This window comes from Octopus bimaculoides, chromosome 2 (genome assembly GCF_001194135.2).
Source record: "Octopus bimaculoides isolate UCB-OBI-ISO-001 chromosome 2, ASM119413v2, whole genome shotgun sequence".
Taxonomy (NCBI): Eukaryota; Metazoa; Mollusca; class Cephalopoda; order Octopoda; family Octopodidae; genus Octopus; species Octopus bimaculoides.
In genome coordinates, this window is record NC_068982.1 from 89,507,421 (window position 1) to 89,524,098 (window position 16,678).

Sequence of the window (16,678 nt, forward strand, 5' to 3'; positions counted from 1 at the left end):
GGGCTCTTAATTGTAGATTTTAAATATTCGAGAGACAACAATGCATAAATCGTAATTTTTAAAAGAGCAATGAATTCTATGTGATTAGAATATAACGTAGCATGAATTTAGGAAGCTTAGAAAATGAATAAGTATGAATTTAAGACAACAACTGAATTCAATTGAATTTCATGGAGAGAAACAAGATAAATAATAGAGGGCAAACTAAAGCGCGAAGGTATTATGAGATGTTTGAGGCCGTAAATAAATAAAAATCTCTATCTTATCTGCATCTTGGAGATTTCGTCGTAGTATGTCAGCGAGATAATTTAGAATGGGTTTCTCATTTATATATAGCCAGAACCTGAAGAATATGCAGGTGATTTTGTATACATGCTCACTATTTGTATATATGTCTGTTTGTGTATGTACGTATGTTTTCTTATATATATTTGGGTATGTGTGTACGTATATGTGGATGTCTGAGTATGTGTGTGTGTGTGTGTGTGTGTGTGTGTGTGTGTGTGTGTGTGTGTGTGTGTGTGTGTCTCTCTTTCCTTTCTGTACTACAAGGTTTGCTATTTATTCTATCTCTTAACTATCTATACAACTCCTGATTATGAACTATATATAAACGTTTCATCCAAATGTAAATTCTGTATTACTGAAGAAGTTTTAATAGAAAATTTCTTACATGTTTCTCCAACATGTACAATTCTGTAATTCCTCTTAGCAAATGAAACATGTGTATTGGGGAATAATACAAAAGAATTTTTCCAACTTCCTATTTTCACATACACACACACACACACACACACACACACACACACATTGTGATGTAAGAGAACACTCATAATGTGGAATGCATTGATAGAGTATCATACAGCTTAGATTTATATTTGTTAGACTTTTGAAGTTTATGGTTGATGATGAGACAAAAATGAAAAAGATTAGTAAGAATGATATTTAGTGATCAATACATACATTCATAAATTATAGACACAAATCATACGAAGTGCATATAGTTGGTAGCATGAAGTTATAAAAATTTTATGATAATAAACAATATTAGACACTGACTCATCTAAATATAATGGAGCAAGATGATTAATGAAAAAATATATCAGTAATTTACTAAACTAATTTTTTTTTTAAGTCTAGAATCGATTAAAAAAATTTTTGAAATTCCAACATTAATATATTTTTGAGAAAAGGAAACTTTTTTAGTTCTTTTAATCAAATCACAAAACAATTGTTAATTCATTACAATATCTGCTTTCTGTTTCCATCTTTGAACTTATTCATTTCTGACTTATTCCCGATTCAGCATCTTTATTCATTACTCGTTAGTAATAACACGCCTACAGATATTGAGGTGAGCCAAAAATTTTGCAATATTTGCATACTTGCTAGTTTGCGTCATGTATGTCATGAACCGAAGCAGTTGAAGCTGTGCAAGGTATCCACTGGGGTTGGTAGTACCGTGGTAGTTGGTGTTGCTGACACGTTGTGCATTGCTTCACTCTGTGTATGATTTAAAAACTGTACACATGAATATGCAATGTAGTCTAATTCGAAAACTTATACTTTTTGAGTTCAAACTGGGCCATAACAATGTGAAAGCAACCAAAAACATGTGCATATAGTGAAATCGTAGTTGATCACAGTACAGTAACCAGATGGTTCAAGAAATTTTGCTTGGGTTGCAAGTGGATTCTGAGGCTGTACTCCAAGCTTTAGGGGTAAATCTGGTGAATAACACTCAGAGAATATCAGGTGAGCTCAGTATCTCATGGATGTATGCCACTATGTAGCTAAAATACCCAGCATTGGTTAACAGAAAGCAAGCTCTTCTGCATCAAGACACCACAGGACTTTATACCACTTGAATGATCTGGAATAAACTCCAAGGAATTGAACTGATGCCACAGCCAGCATGTAGTCCAAACCTAACTCCTTTGGATTATTACTTGTTCCGATCCATGGCTTACTTCATGTGCTTGTGATGCTTTATCAACCTAGAGGAGGTAGAGGCTTCAGTGAAGGAAATCTTCACCTCAGTGGACAAGAGTTGATATCAGTGTAGTGTCAAAGAACTGGCATAAAAGTGGCTTCAGGCAGTACAACATGATGGCCTCTACATTGAATATTAGGCTACTTTTGTTGTAACTTGATGAATAAAGCAATTAAGTTAGCAAATATTGCAAAACTTTTGATTCAACACAATACTAGAAGTAAATCATGATGCAAGAGAGATGATATGTCATTTGGTAGGTTGGAAGAGTGCGTGGGGTGCAAGAGTAGGGGGTATAGAAAGAGTGAGAGACACATGATGGTGGCAAAGGAGAGATAATGTGGGGGATCGGGGATGATCACTGTAAAATGTGGGGAAAGAGGACAGTATAAGGATGAAGGATGGATATCAAGTAAAATGGTTCTGAGCTCTGAGAAGGATTGGTGATATCAAAGAAAAGCTGCAATTAGAGAGATGAGGGTGATGGGGGATGTTTTGTGGAGGAAATTGAGTGAAGGGATCAGTTGTGCATATACTGTATGTACACATGCACAGCACTTCCAGAACTTAGTTTTACTGATTTGGGCAGTTTCTTGAGAATTGCATTTCTCTGGTCAGTTTGCTTCTTTATTATCTCCTTCATAAAATTCAAGGACTTGAGATTATCCTTCAACATTTCATCCCTTCATCCCATGTCTTTCTAGGTTTTCCTCTTCTACTCACTCCATCATTTTATACAGTTGCCTTCATCCATATGCATCACATGTCCATAACAGCACAATCTTCTTTGTTGCACATTACAACCATTTCCTTTTTAACCCTATCATGACCTATACTACATATGTTTATATAAATACATATAAGTACGTATAAATGCATATGTATATATAAGTATATGTGTATGTATGTCTATATATATGTGTGTGTATGAGTGTATATATACATGAATATACACATGTATGCATGTATATGCTTGTATGTGTGTGTGTGTGTGTGTGTGTGCATGTGAATATGTGTGTTTAAAATAAGTATATATGACTATGTATGTATATATATTTATGTAAATATATGTACATATTTATGTATGTATATGTATATACATGTATATGTGTGCTCACATATGTGTCTGTGAATAAAAAAACACAGAGCAGAAATTTCTATCTTATGTGATTTTTACTAGTATTAATGTCTTCATCATATATGGGAGACAACTTTGCAATAAAACAAAGATTTCCCAGTACTTCATGAAATAGTCACAGGAGAATAACTAAGTAAATTTGCAAGGATGTATGCTCTTCGACTTAGAAAAACTAAAATTGTTAAGAGCATAAAGTATTCAGTAATGCTTTCTGCATTTAGAACAATAGTTAGGTTGTTAAAATATTTAAGGTTGAGAGCATTGAAAGCTACATAGAAACAATGATGTGGTGGAAAATGTAATTTGTTGGCAGTCTTGTTGTCAGAGAAGAAAATGAATGGAAGAATATGCCGTTACCCCAAACCAACAGAATTAGTTACAGGAAATAATAAAATGTTAGTATATAATCTCTTGGGTAAAATCAAGAAAAGCAGTAAGTTACTTACAAATTGAGTTTGCTTGATGAAAATATTAGGGTCGATAAAGCTGGCCCTAGTTGCATGTCTATATAAAATTGCTTGTTGTTTAACCACAGGTCATCCAAAATCCAACTGACCTAGATCAAAAGCATTTTAGCTGCGATCACTTTTTGTTCTAACTTTTAGGGAAATGAAGGCGCACAGCTGAGTGGTTAGAATGTCGGGCTCACAATCCTAAGGTAGTGAGTTTGATTCTTGGACTGGCTGTGTGTTGTGTTCTTGAGCAAGACACTCTATTTCCCATTGCTCTAGTTCATTCATCTGAAGAAATGAATTGCAATGTCACTGGTACCAAACTGTATCAGTCTTTACCTTTCCCTGGAATAACTTGAGTGGTATGGGGAGGGGAGGTCGGTATGCATGGGTGACTGCTGGCCTTCCATAAACAACCTTTTCCAGACTTGTGCATCAGAGGTTAACTTTCTAGGTGCAATCCCATGGTCATTCATGACCAAAGAGGTCTTTATCCTTTAGTCAAAAGCAAAGGCAGCGCCCATGGTCCTTTACAAAGTCTCTGAGACTGATGGGAAGGAGTGGCAAAGGTATCCTCAACCAAAACACCTTGCCCAATGCCTGCAACAGAGTAGACTGTGCTAAGGGCTCACATTGTACCAGCTGGTGGTGTAAAATCTAGCATCTAGGTAAACCATGGTCAGATATGAACTTAAAATGCAAAGAACCAGAACAAATATCTCAAGGCATCTGGTCCAATTTTCTTACAGTTCCACCAGTCTACTGCCCTAGGGTGATATCTTATTTTATTTTTTTATCAAGCCCATAAAGGATGAAAAGTAAGGGTGATGTCAGTGGGATTTGAGCCTAGAGAGTGGGAATAGATACCATTAGGCATTCTATCTAGCACTCTTATGACTCCAATTTGCCCAGTTCATTCTGGTATTTACTACCAAGCAAACAAACAAAATGTCAAACCAATGAAGTGGCCTCTTACATGGTTATTCAACATGCAAGAAATAGCAGCCAAATCTTCAAGACAGACTCTATTTTGTCTTAAAAAATAAACATTCAAACATTGGACAGAGCACCTTTAATGATAAGTTCACTCTATGAGGGCTGGTCTAAACAACAATGAAATGCAAGAAAGAAATGTACTGATTTGAACCGAAGAATGAGATGCACAGAGGTAGAAGAAAGTGCACTATAATACAAAATGAAAAAAAAACACTAAACTGATCAACAGGACAAAGAAATGCATTATAATGCAGAGAGAAGAAAATACTGTAGAATACAGCCCCCACAAAAGAATGGAAACAAAATGCATTTGAATAAGTAGAAATAGAAGATTATGCACTTTAATACATTAAAAAAAATGAAAATTCACTAGAATGTACAAAGAAAGAAAATAAAAATACACTAGACTGTAAAAAAACAAATGTGACACATTTGAGTAAAACACTAAATTCTACTCAAGCAGTGATCATCGGAACTAGATCAACAAAGAGAAATAGAAAAAAGATCCTATATAACTGATTTGTAATGAAAGTTTTGACAATAAAATTCAAAATTTCTTTATCAGGAAACACTTACACATAACTCAAATTCATCATCCACTTTATTTCTGTGCAGAAGAATGAATTTCCCAAATGTTTTCCATTCATTTTGAGCTTGATATACATTATCTTCATTGCTTAATACGTGCCGTTCACATTTCTGTACTGTCCGACTGTTTCTCTGACTGCTAGCTGTGTCTGATGTGAACAATACTTCCAATTCTTGTACAAGAACAAAATCCCGTGGATCACACATATTGATGCGCCGAGATTTCATCATAGCCTAGAATGGATAAAGAAATAAAATAAATTTGTATGTTTAAGCAATGTTTAGAGGTAGATTCATGAAATATGTGTATGTAAAGATTTAAATATATAAACTGATTGAAGTAGTGATAGTACAGTTGACTTATGCAGGACCTTTTAAACTAGTGATACTAATATGGTTCGAGATAGGTTTCAATTTGTGTGTGTGTGTGTGTGTGTGTGTGTGTGTGTGTGTGTGTGTGTGTGTGTGTGTGTGTGTGTGTGTGTGTGTGTGTGTGTGTGTGTGTGTGTGTGTGTTTAAATTTAAGTCTAAGTCTTCCAGGACATAGATTCACTTGAGTTCTTCGCTTCATGAGTTAATTCTGCCATCAAGATAAATCATTGTTTAGATGGATGAAATAAATAACTTTGAATAGGTGTAGGAGTGGCTGTGTGGTAAGTAGCTTGCTTATGAACCTCATGGTTCATGGTTCAGTCCCACTGCGTGGCACCTTGGGCAAGTGTCTTCTACTATAGCCTCAGGCCGACCAAAGTCTTGTGAGTGGATTTGGTAGACGGAAACTGAAAGAAGCCTGTCGTATATATGTGTGTATATATATATGTTTGTGTGTCTGTATTTGTCCCCCTAACATCGTTTGACAACCGATGCTGGTGTGTTTACATCCCCATAACTTAGCGGTTCGGCAAAGAGACTGACAGAATAAGTACTAGGCTTCCAAAGAATAAGTCCTGGGGTCGATTTGCTCGACTAAAGGCGGTACTCCAGCATGGCCAGTCAAATGACTGAAACAAATAAAAGAGTAAATAAACTCTGTTGAATACTGTTAGTCATACATATTGTACATATGTATGTATAGCTATTTATTTATTTGAATCTGAGACCTTACTCCATCACTATTCTAAGTTTCCTCTTTCTATTTTATACAGCTACATATATGTATGTGTGATTAATTTATTTGAAATGTGAAACTGCATGACAACCCATTGTATAAATGTGTATGTCAATGATTGCAGTTTATCCTTTCGGATGAATGCTTTAAGCTAAATAAATGGTGATATGATGTCACAAATTATCTCCCAGCTCTGTGCTTTTGAAGACAAAACAGGGAAGGGTTAGGGACAGAAAAGACATTTGGCTGTAAAACATTTGTATTGTCTATGTGTGCAATCCATGCTAGCATGGAAACATCGTCATCATTTTAGCATTTGTTTTTCACAGATTGCATGGGTCAGACAGAATTAGTTGAATCAGATTTCCTACAGCTGGATACCCTTCCACTCACCAACCCATACTTGTTTCTAAGCAAAGTAATATTTCATTTATGAAATATGGAAGACTGGAAATAAATGATGCTGTTTCCATGATGGTGATGCTTATTTAAAATGATCACATGATGTCAAGTGAATGAAAGAAAGACACACATACATACACATCATTATCAGTATCATCCTTTAAGATCCATGTTCCATGGTGAGTGTCTTTCAGTTTCCATCTACCAAGTCCACTCACAAGACTTTGAGCTGCCTAGGGCTATAGTAAACAACACCTACCTAAATAGCTGCACAGGGGGACTGAACCCAAAATGGCATAGCTGAGAAGCAAACTTATTAATCACACAGCTTTGTCTGTGTACAATGTAAAATGTATAAATGATACCAAGCAGCTGATGCAGAGAAATGGAATGGTATAATCCTGACCAAGTATGAAACTTACACACTGAAATGTTTAGAGAACAGCGTACTCAGACTATGAAACTTAAAAATGCTGTAGTACAATAAAAGTATAGAATTGTGAGTGAACATCTACCTGAGTGATTATATCTTGAGCTGTACTAGATACTGGCGCTTTAAATACTGTATAGGGCTGATCTGGTGAGACATTATATACACATACTAAAAACATATTCTCTTCTGAATCCCAAACTGCTGAGTCATCATCAGTTGAGTCCATTTTTTTCTAAAAAGAACAAAGCAAATGCAAAAAATGAATGGAATTAAGTTAAGTTATAAATAAAGTTAATTTTAATTTTATTCTGTAAAGCATACAAAAGGAAAATAGAATTATATTTTAATCTATATCTGTAGTGATATAAGGTAATTTTGTTGCTTAGTTCTTTTTATTATTGTTTTATTATTATTTTATATTATTTATTTTATTTGCACACACATTGGTGCTGTCACTGTTTTGTGACTAATGTGACAAAACATTTTCTTCGTTTCTCTCCATAGACAGAGGAAATTAATCTAACTGACCAGCTTCAAACTTTGATGCTTTTCAGAGATAAAATACCATTTGATCTTCCTACAGAGAGAAATATAGATAAAGCCTACATAGTCATTAACCTTTTAGCTTTCAGATTATTCTGTCAAATATAATGCTTTTTCATTCACATTGTTTTGAATTATTTATCTTGTAGCTTTGAGATTTCAATGAGGTGACTGTGTAATTTTACAATGACATTGTAGGGTAGGTTTGAGAAGCTGGGCATGGTCTGTTTGAACATAAAATCAATAAATTATTTGGGCCAGATATGGCCAGTTTAAATATTCTGATCTTGCTTAATTGATTAGCTTAGTTTGCAGAGTGTTATTTTAGTGATTTATTTAAGTTAATTAATTAAGCACTGATTAGAATTCACTCTACAGTTCTATATTTAAGAGATGAGGAATTATGTACATTATTTACATTATTTACATTTGACAGATATTTGTCCTCATCTTGTTTGTTGTTAACACAACGTTACAGCTGATACACCCTCCAGCCTTCATCAGGTGTCTTGGGGAAATTTCCAACCTGGGTTCTCATTCCTAAGGTATTTTTTGATGACATTATTATTATTATTATTATTATTATTCAGGTCACTGCTTGGAATTGAACTCAGAATCATGGGCTACTAACCCCAAGATTTTGAGCTCGATTCCAAGCAGTGACTTGAATAATAATAATAATAATAATAATGACATAAAAAAATACCTTAGGAATGAGAACCCAGATTCGAAATTTCCCCAAGACACCTGATGAAGGCTGGAAGGTATATCAGCCGAAACGTGTTAACAACTAACAAGATGAGGACAAATGTCCATCAAATGTAAATAATGTATAATTCCCTCTATGCTATATCTGTGGTGACTGTATATGTCATCATCATAATTGTCATTCTGCCTTTCCATGCTTGTACAGTTGGACTGGTTCTTTCCAACACAGTATTCTTTCATTTGTTGTGTACCTTTGTCATTTCTGTTATGATATCCAGACTGGATATCTGCAACAAATGGTGAATTGATAGAATCTTTGGCCCATCTGATGATTTACCTTGTATTTTGTTCCGACTCTTTCTGCTCTGAGTTCATATCCCACCAAGAATAACTTTGCCTTTCTTTCAGGGTTGATATACAAATAGAAGTACCAATCCAGGGTGGTGAATTGGTGAAATTGTAATAACATTGGACCAGGTGCCTTGCATTTGTTCTGGCTCTTTTTAGCCTGACTTGCAATCCCACCATAGCATACTTGGATGGTAGACTTTGTCATATGGTTTAACTCTGCCATCTGGCTTCTTGTGAACATTTATCTGAATTCATTCTGCTGTATACATTTTGGGTCAAGTCTGGTTTGGGAATACTTCCTCTCTTCCTCCCACCAATTATGGAAATCATAGAAGGTCAGACTAAAAAAAAAATCTTTTGCCTCTAACTATAATAATATTTATTATCTCTTTAAAGTGTCACTTATTTGAATTGACTTTTCCTTCATAGTCATTGTAACTTTTTAAAGAAGATATGCACGGGAATTCTAATTTATAAAAGAATGTGGCATTTTTCTTTATAGATAGGTGATTAAAAAATGAAAATAGATGCCTCAAAATGTATTCATGTATTAATGCTCCACTTCTTGCCAAGAATACTAAAAAAAAAATTCTCTCCCTCAAAAACCTTTAAATCAGCTGATAGACAAAAACAGAAGCAATCAGAAAATTAAATACAGAATAAATTAAATCTCATCAGAAATTAGGTATTTCATGAGATTTGATATTTTCAGATATTTCTATTACATAGTTTCTCAGAAAGTTTATTTTCCATTTCTTTTGCTGTGATTTTTGTAGTCAATGTTGAATTTTGTTAAGTAATGTTGTCAAGTCTAGGTTCAATTCTAATCAAGCAGCTCCATAAAAAAAAATGTGTTCCATTCATGACCAACTTCATGATCCATCAGTATTTTGTACTGTAATCTTCCCAAATTCACAAGGATTTTCTTAAAATTTAATGGGTTTAAAAAAATAGGTTTTCCTATCTTATAAATTTAACTGCTTCAATCACCAGGGCATGCCTTGCTATAAAAGCTTCTCATCAGAGATTTCCTTTTCATTTTTCCATAAAACAGTTATTGATTTTAATGTTTCTTGATGTCTCCACTCACTCTAAGAACTGGAAGCAAATATTAAAACAAAAAAGAAAAAAGAAAATTTCTTACAATTTCAATATAACAGAATTCCTTCATCTATTCTTCCTCTTCAAGATAAAAGATTTTTTTTTTGCTCATGTTAAGGATAGAGAAGGTGAAACAGTTTAGTGGAATTAAATTTTAGACAAGTGATTTTGATTTCAATTTGATTACAATTGTTTGGCAAGGAGTGTCAACGGTCTTTAAAAAAATCAATAACTATTCAACAGAATTTTTTTCTTGTATGCTGCTTTAACATGATTCTAATACTGACCTTATTGAAGATATTGTGGTTGCTGAATAAGTGAAGATATAACAGATGAATATGAGTGTCATTACACATTTCGTTAAGACACTCTGTAATGTGTAATAAGTCTGATTGAGCCTATCCTTCTGCTACTGAAGCTTTCAATAACAGTCATTTGATATAAAAAATGGAAGGGTCTATAACTTCTTAAATCTTATGTTCAATTTTACAAGTGTTATCTTGTTATTATTTAGAACAAGGTCAAGCCTAGCCAAGCTGACCCCTGGTCAAAGGCATTCCAGCTGTGATTAAAGTATCTTTCTAGACATAGGGTAATCAGGATTATGTTATATAATATACACTTCCATTTTCTTTTAAAGATGATAGCGTCTAATTTGAGGAAGATCAGGTTACTATTTCTAGTAGATCCAACATCAGCATCAACATCTTTAGCTTGTGCTGCATTGAATCTCTTGGCAAAACCTACCTTGTCAAAAATAGGCAGGTCATCTTCTAAAAATGCCAACTTTAAAACAATTACATACTATCCATGGTGATTTTCATTTTAACATCTGATTAATGTTATGAAACCAAGCTGAGTCATTTACAGGTTTTGGAAACATTTAAGTTGATATATAATTTCATTATTTAGAATTTAAAAAGAGAATGTATTTACCTTTTGTTCATTTGTTAACATGGTGGTCATCCAAGCACGACTACTTGGGTCCTAAAAGCAACAGAAAGAATTATATTTTTGTATTTATTAATTTATATAAGTTATTGATTTTATATCACAATTTATACCAGCATGGAAAACTATGATGTTGTTGGTATTGAACTACAAAACAAGATATTTAATACTTTTACCTCAACACCTTTTTGTATCAGCTGCAAGATTCCCAGTGTTTGCAAGACAGAATGTAATATAATGTGATTCCACTTAGGCTGGTGAGAGTTGTCAACCTTTAATGCCACTTGACTGCAGATATGATGTGAAAGGTGATTGTTATACATGCTTTGCCTTTATACCTCTTGGTCTTCATTGATATATCAATCACCATCATTGTTGTCATCCTGACCAACACCGACAAACTAACTGGTGCACCACATCATTAGCAGCTCATTAATCACCCCCTGTCTCAGTCGTGCATTTATCCTCATAATGTTCTACTTTCTCTTCCTCTTTGACCCCTTTTCTTTCTACCAAGCTACACCTACCTGTAGGCAATAAACGATCATTTAGTGTCATTCTTTGACTAAATATAAGGTGAAGCTTCTCAAAGCTGGCGACTTTGAGTCATTTGAAACCATACCACTAGCATATACTAGTACATGTATTTTCATTAACAACTGAAGTGGTGAGAGGAAAAGTAAACTAAATCCTGATGCAACACAGTGATGTAGGACAAAACTAAAAACTCTATGTTACCTTACTCTTTCTACTAATTGATATTTCTCCTTTTGGCCTTATGGTTAAGGTGTTTGGCACGTGGTCATTAGTTCTTGGACTCAATTCCTGAACCAGACAGTGTATTATTTCTTTGAATATGCATTTCATTTCATATTGCTTTAGTCTACTCAGCTGTGATGAATACCAGCTAGGTGTTGGTGCATCCCCCACTCCTGCTAACTGTCACATTCTAGTTGTTCTGCTGGGTCAGGTGTAATTGGGCTTAGGCGGTGTCTATGTTACAACTACAGGAACCTACATGCTACCAAGTCACACTTGCTTGCAAGCGATGGATGATTGCATCATATAGTTATAGTCAAGAAACAAAAAACTATGTTCATGACCGTTTATTTTTCCTAAGGCCTCTGTAGCTTGTAGGGGCAAAGGAGAAGTTAACTTCAAACTGAAAATTTGGCCTGAATGCTTGGAACAGAGAATGCTTGTAACTCCACTAATGGTACTGAAAGACCACGAGTTGATGTTAAACCAGGTAACAGACTAAGCCTACTACTTAAGGATTCAGAACATGAAAAATCTCATTCAAGGCTCTAATAATTCTGCTAATACACTGTCTTGGACTAGCTCATTATTTTATCGACCTTGAAAGAATGAAAGGCAGGGTTGACTTCGATGAGATTTGAACTCAGAACACAAAGAGCTGACACAAATACCCAAACCTAATGTGACTGTAAGTTCAGTTTTAAATAAACCTCATAACTCAATATTTAATTTAATCTAAATATATTACATACAGTATTTAAGAATGAAATAAGTTGGTAGAGTAGATCTGTCTCTAGCTATATTTAAGGAAAGAATTTGAAATCAATATTGAAAGTTTGTAAAAACATTCATCAATAATTTAGTACTATCACTGCTTACAGCAGTGAACTGTACCAGTCTTTGACACCTTGATATTAATTAAGGACTGTGGTTATGAACACAGTATAGTATTTGTGGTTGGATATTACATATATAGTCCAGAATGAGGCATTAAACTGCTTCTGGTAGTGAGGCTCCAGTTCAAGAATTAGGGGGTTCTATGGAGCTCTAGCCTCATCATTAATACTTCCAGGTCCACTCTTGTTCAAGGTAAAAATACTTGTCAAAGGCCCTATTTATGGGACAAATAACAGAAGATAGTCTTGTGGATAAGGCGTAAGACTCAGAGGAGTGCTGGCTCCTTAGCATAAGTCACACAGGCCTCCAGTGTATCAACATACCTTGATGTAACATGAACTAGACTTTTTGCTTAAGATTTAAATAGGCTCTGTGCCTTAAGAATAAGCTTGGGAAAATAGAAGATAAGCAGAGTAAACTGTAGATGAACTAGCAGAAGGTAATAGGAAACCACTGGAAAGAATAATAGGTCTTCAACTTTGACATGGGAGTCTATCATTGCCAGTACCTGTAAAACAGGCAAGGCACATGAAACACACACATTAACTACTGACCTTTCAAACAGTTAGTCAGCATGCCACCTCAGTTTGCAAAAAATATATTGAATAAAGAAAAAAATAAAGAGGGGAGGGAAGAAAAATTAAATACTTACATCACTCATTTTTCGAAGGATAAATTTGCCTGATCCCTTCCATTTATTTTGAGATGCTAGTAGTTTTTCAGACATATCCAGAATTCTCTGAGTACAAGGCTTTTCCTGGTCTTTTCTCTCCCAACCACTTTGAACTTCTTCAACCAAGACATAATTTGCAACTTTTTCTTCACTTTTCCCTGCCTTTAGTAAAGCCTTTAAAATGAAAACAACAAAACAACTGGTTAATATGCTCTGTAGGTGGTGTGGAATCATGCCAAATGTTTTGTAAGTTTCATAACAACTCATCAGATTCCAGCTAGATTCAGTCCATTCTTTAAGTACTCCTGCATTTTTCTTGCTCTCTCTCCTACCCCTGTCTGCATGTCTGTCTGCCTATCTGTCTGCCTGCCTGTCTATCTGTCTCTCTCTCTCTCTCTCTCTCTTTCCCTTCTCTGCAACTGGATTAATTTAGGTAAGAAAGTGAAAGCTTAGTACCTTTCCTAAATGCGAAAAAGAAAAAAAACACCAGTAAAAGAATATAAATTCATTATTTTTCAGGCAAACGTATCTGACACATCGTCTTATATCAGGCTTCTACCAAGAAATAGAAAGGGTGAGATATGCAGGATGGACAATATTCCTTTTCTTTTCAGCACATTAGGATATGGGGCTTATAGTGTCTAACACCCCTTTCTCCTCTTCTCAGCCTCATGGAGACCTTAGTGTCACCCTTGCTTCTAAAATCCATCTTCATCACTGGGTCTATAATAAATACATAGATATACTCATATTTCAAATTTATTGCTTTACCACCATGCTATGCCTTTTGTGTATTTTACCACTACTACAATACACTTTTCTTCTCATGCAAACACAGAATACAAAGACTTGGTTGGTATCTACACGGGGATACTGAAAAGTTCCTGGCTTTAAGGGTATTGCAAATGCCCTGGTTGGAGGTGCAATTTTCCAAGTTCTTTTACAGGACTTAGAAAGATTGAAAAACCACTGCAATAAATGTGTGAATCTGAGAGGGGAATATGTTGAATAAAAAATCATAATCAACTGGTCCTCCTGTATTTTCTTTTACTTAAGGCCAGGAACTTTTCAGCACCCCATAGTATTAAACACATTTAAGAGAAAGTTTGCAAGTTTCCTAAAATATCTGCTATGAGGATATCTTTATCACACAAGCAGCCATGTGCAGATTGAAAATTATGGTCACCTACATACAATAGGCCTTCATATTTCTGGTGGTATCTTTCAGGGGACCTCAATTGTTATTTGGAGAATTACTAAATCTTTATCCCAAGAAGGAAATAGAGAGAATACTTAGATAAAACCAGATGCAATCAGAAATGTTCTTGCCACTTGACATGGGACATAACAGAGTTTATTAGTCTGTTGACAAACAGGTTCCATCACAATTCATATTTGAGAAGGGGCTCTGCTCCTTTTTGTTCCTAGAACAAGCAAATAAGTGGATCTGCAACCTATTCTCAACCCCACCTTTACACACACAATCACACACATCTACATACATATGAAAGTATAATGATAATATTATTAACCCTTTCATTACTGTATTTATTTTGAGATGCTCTGTGTTTCTTTCAATCACTTTAAATATAACAAAGAATTTAGTAAAATAACTTAATTATCATTCAGCTAATGTTAGGAACATAAATTGTGACTAAGGTTTGGTGGAAGATTTTAATTCAAAACTTATGAAAACAAGACATGTGTACTCAGAGCCAGAGCCGGTTTCAGCTGAATTGGTAACGAAAGGGTTAAAGAAAAGAGGCAAACAATTGAAGATTAAATATTCTGATATTCAGTGGATTCAGGAGAAGTAAATGGCTGAAAATTCTATCATTGGAAGATTATTACATACAGAACATGGGCAAAATCATAGCCATGTAGTTAAAAATATTACTTCACAATCACATGATCCCAGGCCCAATTCCACCGTGTGACAGCTTAGATAACTGTTGACAATCTAAGGCTTGATCATCACCATCATTTAATGTCCATTTTCCATGCTGGCATGGGTTGGAGGATTTGACAGGAGCTGACCAGCCAGGGAGCTGTCTGGACTCAAATTGTCTGTTGTGGCAAGGTTTCTATGGCAGCATGCCATTCTTGATACTAATCACTCTAGAGTGTACTTGGTACTTTTTACATGCCACTGGCAGCACCGACATGAGTGCAGTTTACATGGTGCTGGCATGTGTAAGGGAGATGCTTGTATGTATGAATCACTGTGATTTTACTTTGCTTGACATGTCTTCTCATGTACAGCAAATCATCACAACTCCTGGTCCCTTGTTATTTCTTTAGTGAGGCCCAGTGTCTGAAGATCCTTTCTCACCACTTCGTCCCAAGTCTTCCAGGGTCCACTCCTTGCACAAGTTCCCTCCACTATTAGAGCTTGGCACTTCTTTATGCAGCTGACCTCTTCCATATTCATCACCACAGCTGTCCTCATCCAAATGCAATAATAATTTTTATAAATAAAATAGAAAGCAATTATAAAATAACTGAGATAAGGTAGTTTGACAAACAGTTACTATGAATAATAATGATTAGGAGTGGTTATGTTGGTATTCTGAAATTCTTAAATAAGGATAGGACTTGATTTAATTTATGAAGCCACTTTTATGCTATTTGACATTTATGCTATTTGACATTGGCTTGCTAGAGAGCAAAAAAGGAATGCTATTATGCTAAAAGCATTCCTTCTTTTAATTGGTCTGTCCCAATTCTGGAGTATAAGCAGAAATAACAGTTGCTGTTGCTTTGCTTACAACTTGTCCAAGTTTAATTATTCTGATTAGGATGGAAGTTAAATGACCCTGGTTAGTGTTGAAACAAACAATTTTTGCCCTGGTTTATTTGGAAATTATTTAGTTGGAACTAGTTAGTATAGAAACTGATTAGTTAGCACTGGTTAGTATAGACATTGACTAGATGCTAACCAGTTTGTACTTATTAAATTATAATTTAATAAGTGAATAAACTTATACTAGTTAATATAAAGAATAACCAACTTACAGAAATTAACTAGCTTGTAGTGGTCAATAAGGAAATTAACCAATTAGAACTGGTTAGTACAGAAAATATTAATTTTGGAGTAATTAGTATAGAAACTTTCTTGCTTGCACTGGTAAATATAGAAACTTGGCTTTTATAGTTTACACATATGACTACAAATGCTTTTCTTTTTTTTCACCAAGCAATTTGTTCTGGATAATGTTCAAACATAAGTTTAAATTATTGACTCTCACTAAATAGAAAAAAAAGAAGGCTAAAAGAAAACATGATAGATTCAGAACTGCAGAGAAATGCAATGGAAACTATTTGAATTAATTACCAATTATTGAAGTACTAAGTGAAAACAAATAACTATCTTAATGATATATGTTGGAGAATATATTTGTCTACTATATCATTCATTTATTATTAAAATGCTCTGTAAAGTTTGTTTTTCTATATTTTTTGATTAACAAGAACTCTGTAGCCAATGAAGAAAGCCACTCAATCTACATGAAATAGCAGCAAAATAACCCTGAAATGACATCATACCATCTTATGTTCAACAATGTAGAAATCCATGATATATAT

The 16,678-nt window shown here is 34.6% G+C and overlaps 1 protein-coding gene across 3 annotated transcripts in view; it reads right to left on the minus strand.

The window, feature by feature from the left end:
- Positions 1-16,678, minus strand: part of LOC106874430 (uncharacterized) — a 1,214,035-nt gene that overhangs the window by 31,340 nt on the left and 1,166,017 nt on the right. For all 3 annotated transcript variants that reach the window (XM_052978428.1, XM_052978427.1, XM_052978429.1), the window contains 4 exons: positions 13,073-13,267; positions 10,750-10,800; positions 7,193-7,342; positions 5,156-5,401 (listed from right to left, as the gene is read on the minus strand). In XM_052978428.1, the coding sequence (XP_052834388.1) occupies positions 5,156-5,401; positions 7,193-7,342; positions 10,750-10,800; positions 13,073-13,267 (642 nt within the window). The remainder of the gene's footprint in view (positions 1-5,155; positions 5,402-7,192; positions 7,343-10,749; positions 10,801-13,072; positions 13,268-16,678) is intronic.